We start from the raw sequence: 14,989 nt of genomic DNA, 5'->3' as shown, positions 1-14,989 counted from the left end.
TGTCGACAATTCGTTATGCGGAGAGTCCTGCAGGAAGACGTATTCCTCGGTTTAGAGAGTAAGAGAGCTTAACGCGTTCGCTCGGAATCGGCGCGTTCACCCGCTCACAATAACGACCCATAAATATTCGTCGGTGCTCCCTCGTGCGTGAAACTTGTCTCCCAATAGTCGGTCTTGGGCAGGTAGTAGGTGCACGCATCGTCGCACCGTGCCGCGAATATTCGTCATCCGTTCTTCGCCTACTTCATAACGCAATAAACACTCGTTCCAACTCCTGTACGTCGACACGTCTATTCCACGCTCGACTTCATATTTCACTTTTTCTTCCCATATCACCAAGAGCCAAATCGACACCCATTTCATATCGCGATATTTTCGCCCCGTATAATACATTGTATACCAGAGTAAAAACTCAAAGAGTAAATGTTACGCTAGCCAAAGGCAATTCTAAAGAATAGTGATCAGATTGAATGTATGCATACGTGGATCATTTCAGGTACTTTAATGATAGATAATCTTGAAACTCAAAGTCAGTAATCAAGCGTAGAAGTATATTAAACGATGTAAAAGTTTCGAGTTTTACCTGCACTGTGTTTCCTGGTTGTTACAAGTTTGAATTCTTTGTTAGAGGACGTCTGGTTTTCCTGCAGAAATCTCGGTGATCCATGATTGGGAATCCCTCGTTGGTCTGTCAATGGTTGACTGTTTTCGTATAATCGAACCGGAACACTGAAAAATCAAAATCGAATTGTACGACAAGCTCGACTAAGTTCGATATTGAAAATAGTATATCAATAAATATGGAACAGGGTTTTGTCGATGATATCGAAGTGGTTCGAACTATGTTCTCGTCAATATTCCTGAAATGTTGCGGCGTGGGTATAAATCCGCAGGGGAAGTGCCACGAATGGGTAAGACATTAATTTAGCGGACCGTTCGGTTCGCGTGGTCATAGTGGGCGAAGGAATTCGCCACAGTCGTCCAAAACGGGCAGCAGTAAGTCGAAGAACGGCCGGCGGTGTGGTTTATAAAGTAATGGCCGAAGCCTCCCGCGAAATAATAAATCTCGTTGGCATTGTACGCGTTGGTTGTAAGTAACCACGCACGCATACCACGCACCGACCGACGCTAAATAGGACGTTAAATAATTCGAAAGCAAGCAGGGGGTAAGGTGGCCCCGGCCCCCCGTTCCGAAGGCGTGCGCACGCCGTGCAAGGAGCCGCAGCCTCCTGAATTGCTCCGATGAAGACGCTAATGAATGGAAGAGATCCGAAGAGCGCGTGGGCGACGCTCACCGAAGCGGCGTTCCTACCTAAGGGGGTGAAATTCCCCTGCAGTTCCGAGGCCGTCCGAGATCTGCTCCCACCGGGCACTAAATTTCACCCGCATTTCGCACGTCGTCGATTATTACGAAAACTGCTTTATCGGGTGGACTCGTATTGCATTACGTTGCCCCAGAGTCGGGCGCCTATATGCTGCAGGTGAAACAGCCACTTACGGTGGTTAGTAAAGTATGCATGATGCATACCTATAAGCTGTATTATACCCGTGTGTACCAGCGCCGTTTTTTTCCGTGGCTTGCCCGGGTTGCGTTAAGTGAAAATTAATACATTAGGTACACGCGCGTGTGTTTACACCTTGGTAATATTCTAATATACCCGCATTACCTCAGATAATACCCGAGATAAACGGGTAATGGGGTCGTTCACGACGATTGGTTTCCTCTCTTCAATTTCAACGCTCGAACAACTATGTGAATTACGGCTCCTGTAAGAATTAATTAGTTTTTCAAGAATCTTCAGCAATACTTGTGCCAGAAAATTATCATTCAAACCATCAGCCTCGCACTAGATTCAGATTCTTGTACATTGATCTGCAAAAATGTGGTAAAACTGGTTTTAGGACTCGGTATAAACTCGGCACGTCGATTTCCTATTTCCACTATGAACTTTTGTTCGTTTGCACAATTCTCGCGCGGTGCTTCGTTTGATTACATTTTCTCGCGTTAATTACATAACACTCTATAGCCTTACCACGAACATCGCAAAATTCAACCAACTTTCCGAGCTATTGTAGGGATGAGAAATCAAGCTCGCGGTACCTACGTTCGAGTATATAACGGCAACTTAAACCTTTTGCTGGGGCTTCGAATCAAATCATTGTCACGTTATAATCGGTGGCACGATTCACTTGAACGTGAAGAAAAAAACTAAAAGTTTACTTGCAGCGTTGAAATTATCGTGGCAAGTCGCAACTAATTAGCAACGACACGATTTGACCGATCGATTTTCACAGAATATATTATAGTGCACTCATAAAACTATTAATTCGATTCCAATTTGATCACCAAAATGGCAACTTTCCTCCATGCGTGTGATCTTGAAGTATGCAGTACGTTCGAGTTCCCGAACCCACTGAACTATGGAGGGTTCTTCCACCCCTCAGCAGCTTCGGCAAGCGGTCCAATTAAGCCTGAATAGCTAGAACAAGATCGCCGACACCCGAAAACCCCCGAGCTTGGAGGATCAAACCGTTCCTTTCGACATCTCTGCCCCAAGTAAGAGAACCAAGATAGCTGTAATATCAGAGCCGATCGAGGGAGTAAGATGAAAGAAATATGGCCTCGCGGCGTAACCTCATAACGCACGACCCGGCAGGTTGCGTGCCGGTAATTACCCGGTTGTATACAGCTCTAACTATAATGTGCTGTGTGAATGTGTGCCGGTGGCCCGGACTTGACGGCCTGCGAATATGCGGCTCGACTCGGAGGAGTGCGGTGTGAGTTTTTGTCCCGCAGGTACGGTGATGCCGCATATAATGTCGCGTGTAACGGAGGCCGCAATGCGGTTGTATCGACACGCACACTCGTCCCCGAGCAATGGTGGACTCGGGCCTCCAGGTTGGCGACGCCGCGCCGTCCTGTTCCCGTCACACCGTTGGTTTCAACGCCAATTAAACACCCGCTTGTCAGCCCGATCAGATTCCACGTCTCTGATTCGTTGTCGCACGCAATATTCCTGCTAGGCCAATACCTACCGTCCGCGTTTCATTCTCACCCGGGTGTCCGGCCAATCGGCCCACTTCTTGGCTGTAATGTCGCTACGTATGGCGGTCATTTTCGTAAAGAATTTCAATCTGTCGACACCGTCACGCGACTGTTACATCAATGATTCGGGACCAATGCCGACACGTAATTTTCAATATTTTTTCCCCCCAAATGTAATCCCACGCTTTCAAAGAATCGTTCCATCAACACTAAAGCCATTTTCGAAAGGATTCAGACAAGATCCGCAATTGTATTTTCCCGTGGAACTTACTTTTCCCATTTTTGCGCAAAACTGGAATTATTTATAATTTGCAAAATTACAAACTATTCAAATGATACTTCAAGTTCGAATAGTCGTTTAAACAATGCCTGTGCTTCTGGTATCAATAAAGTTTCGGCAAAACTTTCGTTAATAATTAGCTAATTATAATAATCGTACTGTGAATCGTGAACCGCATCAATCCTCGATAGAATTATTCGTAAAGCCACTTTTCGAAGGTATTGGTTTCAATTTTCAAACAATTTTTTCTCCGCTCGAAATACACCGCTAGCATCATAACATATTCGGTTGGTAACAAAAGGCGAGCATACGCGAATGTGTACATAGAATTTAAATGGGTCAGAATGAAAAATACGGCAATGTTCCGTGATACTGTAGTTATATGCCGCGTGTCGTGGTATGCGTGCCGTGATAAAACAGCGGCGTAAAAATATCTGATTTATCAACTATACCATACGTATGCATGCACAGAAATTGCAATGTGTTTACGATATACGCGGTTGCGTTATATTACACTTAAGGCAAATAATCGAGACCCCCAAAGGAGCTAATTGTAAAGCGTTTACGTTTTATCCACCAACAATTACACTCTGGCTCAGATTTTCCTCATTGTCAGCTCCCAAACATTAATTGGCATAATTTTTGCGATTCTGAGCTTTCACGGAAGGGGAAAGTCCAATATAGATCAATTGCAGCTATCTGAAAATGCAGGTACGACCGGTCCGTGCCTGTTTATCGCGTTACATACTCCGTGGGTGTATCGTAGGTATATTATGCCTGACGGGCTGCAGAGGATCGCAAGTGGGGCGTTATGCATATTACGTACATATGTTATGACCGTCATTACTATTATTATTAAATTAACATTACCATGGATGAATAATTACCTGAAATATCGTTTTCAACTAAAACGAAACTGGTATACATCAGCCACGTGCACTCGTGCCTCGGGGGGCGCTACGTAACGTATCTACATTATAACCGCGATAAAGGCCTTTTTCCTTTTCCCTGCTCCAAAAGAAAATTCTAATTTGCCGCGCTATCAGCACGGGTCGACATTTCCTGTAATAATGCATCGGTCCGCACGCTTTCTGTGCTTTTTACCTTCAGCTGTTGCAGCATGCTCCATTTTATGATTCTATTTTTTAACCACGCTGCGCTCAAGTTTACGGTATGATACTATTTTCGGCTTTGTTGCTGCCCAATTTACTCTTTCATCTCCATATTAGGAAACGAGGCTCTGCGTTAGGTTGTTCACCGAGACACGTTACAGGTACGCAATAATCGCTAATCGATCGTCTCGAGCAATTCGAAGGCGCGATGAATACGAAATATATTAAAAGCCCCTTTGGATTAGCTGTCAAGATTTGGTCCGACGACATCTCAATAAATTAGCTTAAGGGCTGCCCCCTCCGCCTCCCTCTCGACAATCAGCCCCCCGGAGCGAAGAAACTGATGGGGTTCCTATGGGGATCCTGTGGGGGATGCTAGTTTTAATCACATTGAAGCGATGGGGGCCCCGGGGCGCCCATGGGGCTATTTTATTGAAATACCCACTGCTACTTTATTGGCCCATCCTTCGGGATCAGGTACGCGGAGGATTGGTTTCTTTAAATTAATTAAAACGTATAACGCGATGGAAAATTCTCACTAATCTTTTCTATCCATGATCCGTCCTTCGCGAGGATTAAACTTTCAATTTCTGTCACGCCAGATCGGTATCTTCGCGACGGTTGTTGCAAACAAGTTGTATATATATTATATGTACCTATAAGATAATCAGCTTCCAGAATCAGCACCTGAAGTTGCGAATAACATTTCAAAAATATCGGTAATAAGTAATCTGTAAAAGTGAACATATAGTAGGTATTTATTTTGAACAGTTCGAGTGTTTCCAACTGCTTTCAATCAAGATCACAGCAGAAGATTAACTATATTATATATTATTCGAAAACAAAAAACATCCTTGATCGAGATTCACTTTTCTCCGAGTGGGTAAAACACTACGGTCGCATTTACCAGGCGTAATAGTATAATTAGTACGAGTATAGCCGCGATCTCGAGATGCAAAAAGACTTCCAAGTGGCAAAAACTCTTCGAGGCAGTTTTGCGGAGAAAGCTCGACGCGTTGCATGCAACGCTTCTACCCGTAATTCTTCGTCGAGGCTGACTTTGCCCGTGACGTACTTAAACTGCAATCGACAACCCCCGTAGGCCACGGAGTAACCATCGTTCGAAAGCTGGAGGCGAGGGTTCGTTTCGGCGTGAATGGGGTTGTCTTTGGGGTTCCGGATTCGGGGGTTGCGCTGACTGAACCGGCGACGTCCTCGCAGGGGGCTCCGAAGCCCTTTATTAAGCCCACCTCAACCATACGCGAGCGGTCCTTTATACTTATCCCGGAGAGACCTTCCATCATTTTTAAGCTCGTAGAGTTAAAATTAGACGGACAATTTCATTTCAAGACTTCCCCGATTGAATGGAACTACGCGTGACGAGATAATTCGACGCCCGGAGCTGCAGGGTGATCGGACAGAGACGTCTGTATGCCTGTAGAATCTATGCAAAGGCTGAATTTCAAACTGGTCAATATACCGACTGCCCGACAGGATTATTTCCAATCGTAAATATATCTCAGGTACTCGGTTGCGTCGGTGCTTGTTTAATAACCTGCCTCGAGATTGTTGTGCGCGAGAATAGAATGAGCGAATGCAGATTTCTGTGGCAAATGCACGTCAAAGTCCACCCGCGATGTTTCACACTCCCATAAATAGAGCTACCTTTCAGCACTGCTTGTGCCTGTCGCGTTAACCGCAGGCTCGTTCCGTTTGCAAGGCATTCATCAGCGCTCGCAATTCTCGCTGGATAAATGGTATAAAAATCAAGAGATGACATTTTCTTTCTCACGGGGTCAAAACTCGTATCTCTTTTTTTATTTCACCCCATTTCGGTTTATCTTTTGTCGCGGGCGGATCATGCGAGTTCGCTCTCATAAGTACTTTCACCAGCGAATGCAGTAAATGGTCAGAGCATTTGACGTATGCTGGTACAGTTGTTTTATTTCACATTTTTCAAGCCTCGCTCTAGCCGGACTGAGCCGTGACGTATAGCCGGAGGGAAGAATCCCTGAACGTTTTAATTGACACACTCTTTCTTGAGGTATACGTAGATCTGTATCTAGGTATACGATTGCAATGCTTGTGTGAAGGGATTAAATATCGTCCGCTTGTTGCGACAGTCAGCTAAAGCAGATGGAATTCGTGTCTTCGTTTACACAGGTACTGCATAACACAGAGAGATATCGCTGTCGGAAAGTAACAGATCAATGAGAGCTCTGCTAGTTCAGGGTAGACTTGAAAAGCACTTGGTAGTTTTTTCACGCGTTAACTCATGTCCGTTTAATTACAGGTGGAGGATAACGATTCTTGGAAAAATGAAGGAATGCAAGCCCAAGACTGATGCGGTCCGCTGTGTCGGCTGTGAGTATCATTCCTGCCGCGGTTTAATACATTAATTAAAAATGTCGGCGTATGAAGTTTTCCGTGGCACCAAGGTACCACTCGTGGTGGCAGGAGCACGCCTAGGTATAGGCGTACAGTGCAACTTCGGAATAACAATGACAGTGATCGGTACACCCAAGGAATTCCCAACAAATGACGCGTCGTTCGCAGGTGTCGCTTGTCACAGCTATAGCGATGCGGGCTTTCATTTCATTTCGCCGACCTGACGTATTTCAATTCATCTGAAGCCCATTATGCCCAATACCTGGCCCCTGGTCCTCGTGAATGAATCGAGGTGTCGGAACAAACAGAAACCCGTCGTGCTTATTCGCGAGTCATTCGTTTAGCTGGAAAGAGTAATGCAGGAAAATCGCGCAGCTAACAACGAAATCGCTCAAGGCAATCGGTGTGGTCACCGTCCGATCCCTTCGTTGGCATAAAATATCGATGAAATGAAAACGGCCGCGTTACGGAATAGGTCGGGAATTTCTCGAACCGCGATATCGTTCCGCCCTGAGAAGCAAGGATCCGATTCCCACGGCGTTTCACGTCCGCGAAGCACGAACTTAACTCTACTCCTGTACCGCAGCTCGCTTCAGGCCGTCGGGGCGCGACGCGCCGGTTCGGATAGCGACGGTAGCAGCCTGCCTGGCTTTTCCGTCCGTCTGCATCGGTTCGGTACTACCTCCGTCCATCCCTGTAATAGAGCTCTGTTTCACCCGACTACCTGGCTCCGCTGGAATAATACGTAACAGTCTAGCCTAGATCCAACCCGGTAATCAGAAAGTAATAATCTCCAATCACGGAAGATATTGCACATTTCACCCGAATTACTGCTATTCTCAGAGAAGATGCTACGTCGGGGGCGTCTAACTGCTCCTCGACATGCGATCCTGGCGCTCGATCCTTCGCCGCGATCTCCCTGCCGATCTGACCTGCGGTTTACCTATATTCCTTTACTACCGTGTCTACCTACTTAACTGCAGGCATCTCGCAAAGGCGGACCAGACCGTCATTTACTTTTCATCGAAAGTCAACGAGAGCCCAGGACAGTGATTTACTGTTCAGATGTCCATCAGCTTTGTACTCGACACTTCGCGTAGAAGGTTTCAGAATTAAAGTCGTAGGGTTCGAGCTGATAAGCTGCGAAACGAGCTACAGGTACTCCTTATGATGAGGATTAGCGAATCCTGTCGAGACTTGTGAGAACAGCTTGAATCCGTGCTATGTGAACGAAATTTGATAATTGCGAAAGAACGGACGGGGAACGAGGGAGTCAAGTTGTGAGGGAGACGGAGTTGAGAGGGAGAGAAATACGAATGAAGAGAGAAGTTGGACGGGGGGAGGAGAAGTACCTACAGACAGGCAGGACAGGTTTAACATCGGGATCTTTTTTACACGTCTACCAAACAATTCGGTCGAGCGCGGGCCGACGGCAACGTGGACTGCCATTAATCATCGAGCCAATTCCGTAGATGGTGCAGCTCCGAAACTATTCGCTCCTTGTTGTGGCCCCGTTGCTGCTCCGATCTTTGCCGGGCGAAAGAGCGAGTTGCAGGAGCATCTCAAAAGTCTGATCTCGTCGCTTCCGATCTCATTCTCCGGCGTGCGGTCGATTTTCATTCATTCCATTTTCAACGGACCGAAGCTCACGAGGCTGTCGCACCTTCCCTGATCCTCGTGTTCTTACCCATTGTTGGATGTATTAGGAATTTGGAGGAGAGCTTGGACCGGCATGAGACGATAGTCACTCGGTTTGACAAACGTCGTATAATAAGGGAACGCTGCATCTCGTCCCGCAGACGCGAGGGAGGAGAAGAAAAGAAAGTAAACGAAAAATTGGAGAGAAAAACTAGCGCATAGTATACGGCGTATATTTTTACATCCACGTCGAACACGCGTTGGTCAAATTTTATACCGCGAGACTCCGCGGTGCGTTATTTATGGAGCATTAGTCTGCTCTCGAAGATTGTGCGAGTATTCTGACGACTATAATTTATCGGCCATTTGGTGGATTAAAAATGCACGCGGCAATTGACTAAGCACAATAGACAGAAACACAAGTGCGAAAAAATTCAAAGCGTATAAAAACATGTCCGAACTTCGTGCAGATGTATTAATAATAACCAATTCTTTTGGGTAAAACGTGCTTCTGGGGATTCTATTCCACTTTAAAATTTATAATTCAAATTTTCGCTTTATCTGCCCCAAACGTAGCAATCGTCTTGAGTGATCCGAAATAAATGTTGTGAATAACTTAAAATTAAGATATGCCAGTAGCGCGGCGCGGCGGGCTCTCTCACAAAAATATATTAAAATTGTTTTGTTGCAAAGCATTGCATGGCCATGAATGACATGAAACTGCAAGCACTCGTAATAACCACAAAATCTTTCGTCCCTGTACAAAGAAATACATTCACCGACTGCATCGACGTATAATGGAGTGATTTGCAAATGATCAATTGTCAAACCGAAGTTAACTATGCCGGTAGTCCTTTGCGAACATCGAATGTGAATCACGATCCGGATTGCGGTGCAAAAAATCGAGGCGAAGACCCGGGTTGGACCCCGGAGGATCTGCAATGGAACGGAGTTGGGTGGCCGCAGCCGGCCCGATGTCAGGGGCTTAATCAATGCATTTAGCCGAATTCCGTCTGGCCTCCGGGCCCCTGATCCTCTGGCCCCGTAGGGTCCATGGCCCAAATAAGAGGCGCGCGCTCCCGCAAAAAATGTCAAGTGCGTCGTCGTTTGTGTATTCAGCGGGTGTGTCCTCCTCGCCGTCAGGGTGGATTGCTCTCTTTAAAGTTCCTACATGGTTTCCCTGGCTCTCCGATCCTCGGGACGCTCGGAGACTCTTCCTTTCGTCACCGAAGAGACTGATGCATTACCCCCCCAAGACAAACGTTGCCCCTTTTCTACAGGCGTATAACCGCGTATGTACAGAAGGCACCGAGATGGGATTTCTGGTTTTATATACATGCATCTGTAGAAATTGACTGATTGAAAATATTCGTGTCAAGATGCCTAGTCTGCAAAATTTCTGTACAGGAATTATTAAAAAATATAAATGTCTTTATAATTGTTGTGTTGTATATAATTATTACCTAAGATTCATATTATTTGTATCCAAGTCTTTACTTTATCGGCAAAAATGGCGGACAATGAGCAATACATTTCATACTCCGAGGTTAATTTCGAGCGGTTCGTCGTGACGGTGAAATAAAGGCAGCAAGTATAAAGAGGACACTACAAGGAACAATTTCAGGCGAGAAATCATTTAAATGCATTATCGTACGTCGGTCTCGTATGCTGTGCATGTGGCCATGGACCACCAGGAACGTGCGAGGCTATAATTCACCCGGGACACTGTAAACTGGCGACAATGAAATTACACGTTATAATTCACGGATCGTACGACTCAATGGAGAGAATGAATAAACTTGCATTATAAGGGAGCAAAAAGGCTGGAGAAAATCACTCCACAAAGTCCCGCCTTATAAACTCGTGCTGCGGAAGATTCATTGATCATAGACGCTATTCCTCAAATACTTATAAATTACCTAAAGCCTGTCTCTCCGCGAGATTATTCAAAGATATAAAAAAAAAAAAAAAACAAAAACAAAACGCGTATAGCGCAACGACCAAAATGCCTGCAGGTAATAAAACATCCCCACAAGTGGCCTCGATAATTTTTCCTAATTGTCAAAAGAGCGCATTCGGAACCCCACATCGGCCGCGATCCTGCACCCTTGATCAGATTCGATACAGCTATTACGTTTTGATATTTCATTAAGGTTGCGGAGGCACGAGGAGCCGCCGAGGCTCGCTCGTTTTCATTGAGAGTCACAGAGTCTGTTGCGTTTCCTGTTCGTCGAGACGTTATCTTCGCGGACATCTTGCCAGGCTGCGGGCGGAGGCTGCGCCGCAAGGAGACAGACCGCTGAGCTCTCCACCGTCCGACTGAAACCCGGACAAATAAATCTCAACGCGCGCGGTCTTCAACGACGATGCACCGAGATCTGAATCGCATATCCGCAGACCGTTCCGTGAGACGGACCGACGACGTTTTATTCCTTTCCCTCAAAATTTCGTCCTTTGACTTGCCTGTATGATAAAACCCAGGGAAACCTCGACGCGGCGATACTCGTCTTGTTGTAGAAAACCTCGCAGAAAGTCGCTTGCGAAAGCTGAACGCTGAATTATCCAAAAGGGAAAAGTTGAATAGAGTAGAATCTTTCAATTTTTCACCTTTTACTTTCTCGTTGAATTCGATTTCACTAAGTCAGCGAATTGCCGTTTAATTATCAGAAGGTCTCAGTCTTCCCGAAGGATTTTATGCATCGATAATACAGTTAAGAGAAGGTCAGGGCATATTGCAAGGAAAAGCTTTTAGTAAAAACAGTCGATATTTAAAAGTAAAGCCATGTCAGTCATAATCGTTCAATGTCAAACGCAAAAGAAATTAATTTTTTAATTGTTAAATTAGTACACAAACATCTTCAATTATACTATCATCAAATTTTTTTACCTTCATTGGTTAAATTTTCAGTCCTGCCTCACTTTGCCCCGGTCTGTTCCTCTATATAAAGAATAGGTATTTTTAAATTATTATTTCGATTGTATCACTGATTAATTCAGTGTCTTTTTTATCAAAGTCAAGCATACAATTCACAAGATGCAGCAATTTTTCTAAATTTTCATTAGGGAGTCGAAATTTCGAGATTGGTTACAATTATGATTTCACCGAGTTTCATACTTATTTCGCACACAACACAGTTTTAACGGGGATTTCTGCGCTTGTAGTCCTACTACAGGTAGTTAAAACAAACACAGCGTTGACGATGCGTAATTTGCATACCACACATATAATATACCCGTCGATAGGAGTGGATGATGCATAGGACATATCTAGCAAGATAGTGGCCGTTACTATTCATCAACATTAACGAGCAATATCCCATCTACAAGCTGTTAATTAGATTTGCATTTGAAAAGGTGATAGGACCGTTTAATTACTCGAACACTGGACAGTGCATGAACGTAAGAAATATATAGCTTTTCGCTATACTTGTTTTACGAACTTGTTTAGGTTTTTACCTTCCTTTTTTCTGTCACCAATCCGGCTCCAGCAATAGAGCTATCACTTTCCATTGGGAAGCGATATTATATTATTTGATAATAACATTCGTTATGTTACCTTATTTTTTCCACTTCGTCAATTCGTTATTACTGCAGGTATAACGAGAGATCGCGTCACAAGGAAAAGATCGCCGGGCCCCGATTAGGACTAAGTCGTATAATGCTTCGTGCGTTGAGAGCGACTCGATGTGGATCCAGACGTAATAATGTCAGCGGACCGAAGCTATGTGAAAAGTAATCCATGCTGCCGACTTACGTCGTGGGCGCCTCTCGAGTCCGCTGGTTACCTGGTCGGAAGTATAAATCAGTCAGCCGGGTCTACATTTGGAGCCGAGAGCCTTATCGGACGCAGTGCCTAGACACGGATCAAGAGAATCTACCGGAATTCTTAAGCGCGCCGAGAACGCGTTCACTGATGAGCGGTGCTCCCTGCCAGTTCTGAGCATCCTTCGTTCGTCAGTGCTCACTCCGCAAGTTGGAGGAGGTGGAGAAGGTAATGTTGATAAAGAGAGAACGAGGGAGCGGGCGAGGGGGAGAGCCGATGACGGAAGAGAGACAGAACTCAGCGGGATAACATCTTGAACTAACGCGATTATATAGGAGTTCTCTCGTGTCAGCCAGTTATCTGAGTCGTTTCATCTGAACCGTTTCCCTGCAGTTGAATACGATTGCCGAATAATTACCGTATACGTATCTTCCGTTTACGCCTGGATTTTTGGGCCGGGCCAATTGTTTCTAATTTTCTGAACGGCGAGAGAACGAGAAAGAAAAGGAATAGACAAGTCGCATACCTGACTGTATATTACAACTTCGGGTGTCGTACCAGCAGGTATGATAATAATTTGAAACTTCTGCGTGACGGCTGAAGAAATAATCCTTGACTTCCGCAGCGGTTACTTTCGTAACCCAGGGTGGGTATAATGTACTTAAACGACATCGGTTCCCATGAGGCTTGATGAATCAGCAAGACACGTCAGACGCCCATAAGGAATATAATCCGCTAATTAATAGCGCAAGGGTGACACCATAGATCGTGGAATTTCTGCAACTGTGACGGAGTTTTGTTCACCGATAACTGGTTTCTTTCGCGTAGTTTAGCGAAGCCAAGAGTCCCTTGCCGTCAGCTACGGGGGAGTCAAGTCGAGCCAACTCTTGTCAACTAGACAGAAGTAAAGAGTCGTCGGTTAAAGGAGTCGAGAGAGAGGCACGAAGCGAAGGAAGGTTTTCAGTCCGTGTGACAGCTGAGGTTCCCACGCAGGACCGAGTCCACGTGGTCTCGGAGAACTTCTGTCTTCTAAACTGGCGGTGCCAGAGTCGAGCTGCTGATGTTGCTGCTTCTGCCGATGCAGCTAGCCTGGCTAGCTAACCAGCTTCACCTTGGGTGAACAGAAGAGAATCCGAGCGAGCCGTCTTCGTCCAGCCCGCGGTAAGAAGGTCGAACGGTTCGCCGCCGAGCGGATGGACTCTACGTGATTCGAGACTACGTGATATGCTCCCGGTTTTGTAGGTGGACTAGCGACTGACCGTGGCTCGAATGCGTGTTTTTTTTTTCTTCTTCTTCAACCACACTACGACCAAAACGCTACCAAGCTGTACACATGGACACCGTAAATATTTTACGATCGGCTTAGCAAGTAGGAAACTTTCTCAAACCTTCCAGTACGCAATCACGTAGCTTCGAAAAGTCAGTAGGATTCCACAAAAAAGTTAGTTTCGGAATTATTGAAGGTGAAATCGTCGGCCACCTCTTGTGTGTTCGGTCGATTCTGATACGGGCTTCCAAATCTGGGTCCCATCTATTGGAATGTGACAAGTTTATAATCCATAGGGAGCATATGCATGACACATGACACATGACTCATCGAGGCATCAACGTTCAGCATGTTCAAATTATACCGTTGCTGATTAGCGTTGGATTCTGAAGTTTCCTCAGCCACATCTTGAGCACCCTGAATTCTCATCTGTCGATTGGCAACGGTTGGTGAAACTGTCCATAGACACACGCTAGTCCATTGTCAGTGTGAAAATATGACGCGAGTTTATGAGAATGATTGACACGTGACCTTATAGGTAGTCGTTTCTGATCACGCCCAAAATTCGGACCGCATACTTGGGCCTAGAGTTTGCGGAGGATCGTGTCTACTGTTCGAAGAGCGCTCCGTTATGCGGATCAACCAGGAGGCGGTATTCGTGACAGAGCTCCTGGAGAACTAGAACATCGAAACGATTGTAGGTTGCGAGAATCATAAGGACACGAAGTATCAACGAATCTCACGTACTCGCGTTCTCCGTTCTCCACAGATGAAGTTTGAAGACTGCAGATCAATGTTTCGTTGGCTGGTGCATGATTTACCGCGTTTCGGACCGACGCTGTTCGACGTGGAGTTGAGCCCTTATGCCACTGGAGCTTGACTAGCATGAATAGTTTCAACTATAACACGACTACCTTTTGTCGCCGGAATAATTATATATGCGGTCTCGAAGCACGGGACAAAATCCTCGAGTCATCGGACTCGATGTTTAATGTATTCGGAGCGGACTTGGAACACAATGGGCACCCATGGGCGCGTTGGAAAAAAATATATACACAAATTAACTCCAGGAGAAAACGTGTTTCTTGAACGTCTGCCGTCTAGCTGTCGCTGCAGGTTTTGTCATACCCACGCATAATTTTTGCAAAAACATCTTTGCGCTTCTTCGAGTTTGCACGCTTCATTGACGAATTTTCCAAACGCTATCGGTCCACTCTACGGATCCTCGAGTTCGACGAAAACCTTGTAGACTTCTAAGGTTAGCGACTGGTTGATCACAGCCTTGAGCCTTGAACCGTTCGTCGAGCTTCGTTACGGTCGTAATTCAGGTAGTAAACGACGTCCGATCATGTCGAGAATTGAATGAGCTCCGCGACGAAATCTATACAATTAGCTCGTTCCGAAGCACCGGTGCATCGGTAAACGTCCGACATTATTATTGACGAGCCGATCCGATCGCCACATGAATCCAAACATAATTCATCGCGAAAAAATT

At 45.6% G+C, this 14,989-nt stretch overlaps 1 protein-coding gene and 1 long non-coding RNA gene across 5 annotated transcripts in view; one reads left to right on the top strand and one right to left on the bottom strand.

Moving 5' to 3' along the window:
• LOC124310360 (protein downstream neighbor of son homolog) overlaps positions 1-14,989 on the top strand; it is a 96,956-nt gene that overhangs the window by 3,548 nt on the left and 78,419 nt on the right. For 2 of the 4 annotated variants that reach the window (XM_046774208.1, XM_046774209.1), the window contains exon 2: positions 6,732-6,802. The exons of 1 other annotated variant lie outside the window; for it this stretch is intronic. In XM_046774208.1, coding sequence (XP_046630164.1) covers positions 6,732-6,802 — 71 coding nt within the window. Of the gene's footprint in view, positions 1-6,731; positions 6,803-14,989 lie in introns of those variants that run through there. One more of the 4 variants, XM_046774214.1, reaches the window with a different exon arrangement.
• The window catches only part of LOC124310382 (uncharacterized), a 141,214-nt gene that overhangs the window by 63,306 nt on the left and 62,919 nt on the right, over positions 1-14,989 (bottom strand). The window contains exon 4 of the long non-coding RNA XR_006909658.1: positions 584-729. This is a non-coding gene — a long non-coding RNA (uncharacterized LOC124310382). The remainder of the gene's footprint in view (positions 1-583; positions 730-14,989) is intronic.

Source organism: Neodiprion virginianus, chromosome 1 (genome assembly GCF_021901495.1).
Source record: "Neodiprion virginianus isolate iyNeoVirg1 chromosome 1, iyNeoVirg1.1, whole genome shotgun sequence".
NCBI lineage: Eukaryota > Metazoa > Arthropoda > Insecta > Hymenoptera > Diprionidae > Neodiprion > Neodiprion virginianus.
The sequence above is the reverse complement of the archived record's forward strand: the minus strand, read 5'-3'. Positions and strand labels throughout refer to the sequence as shown.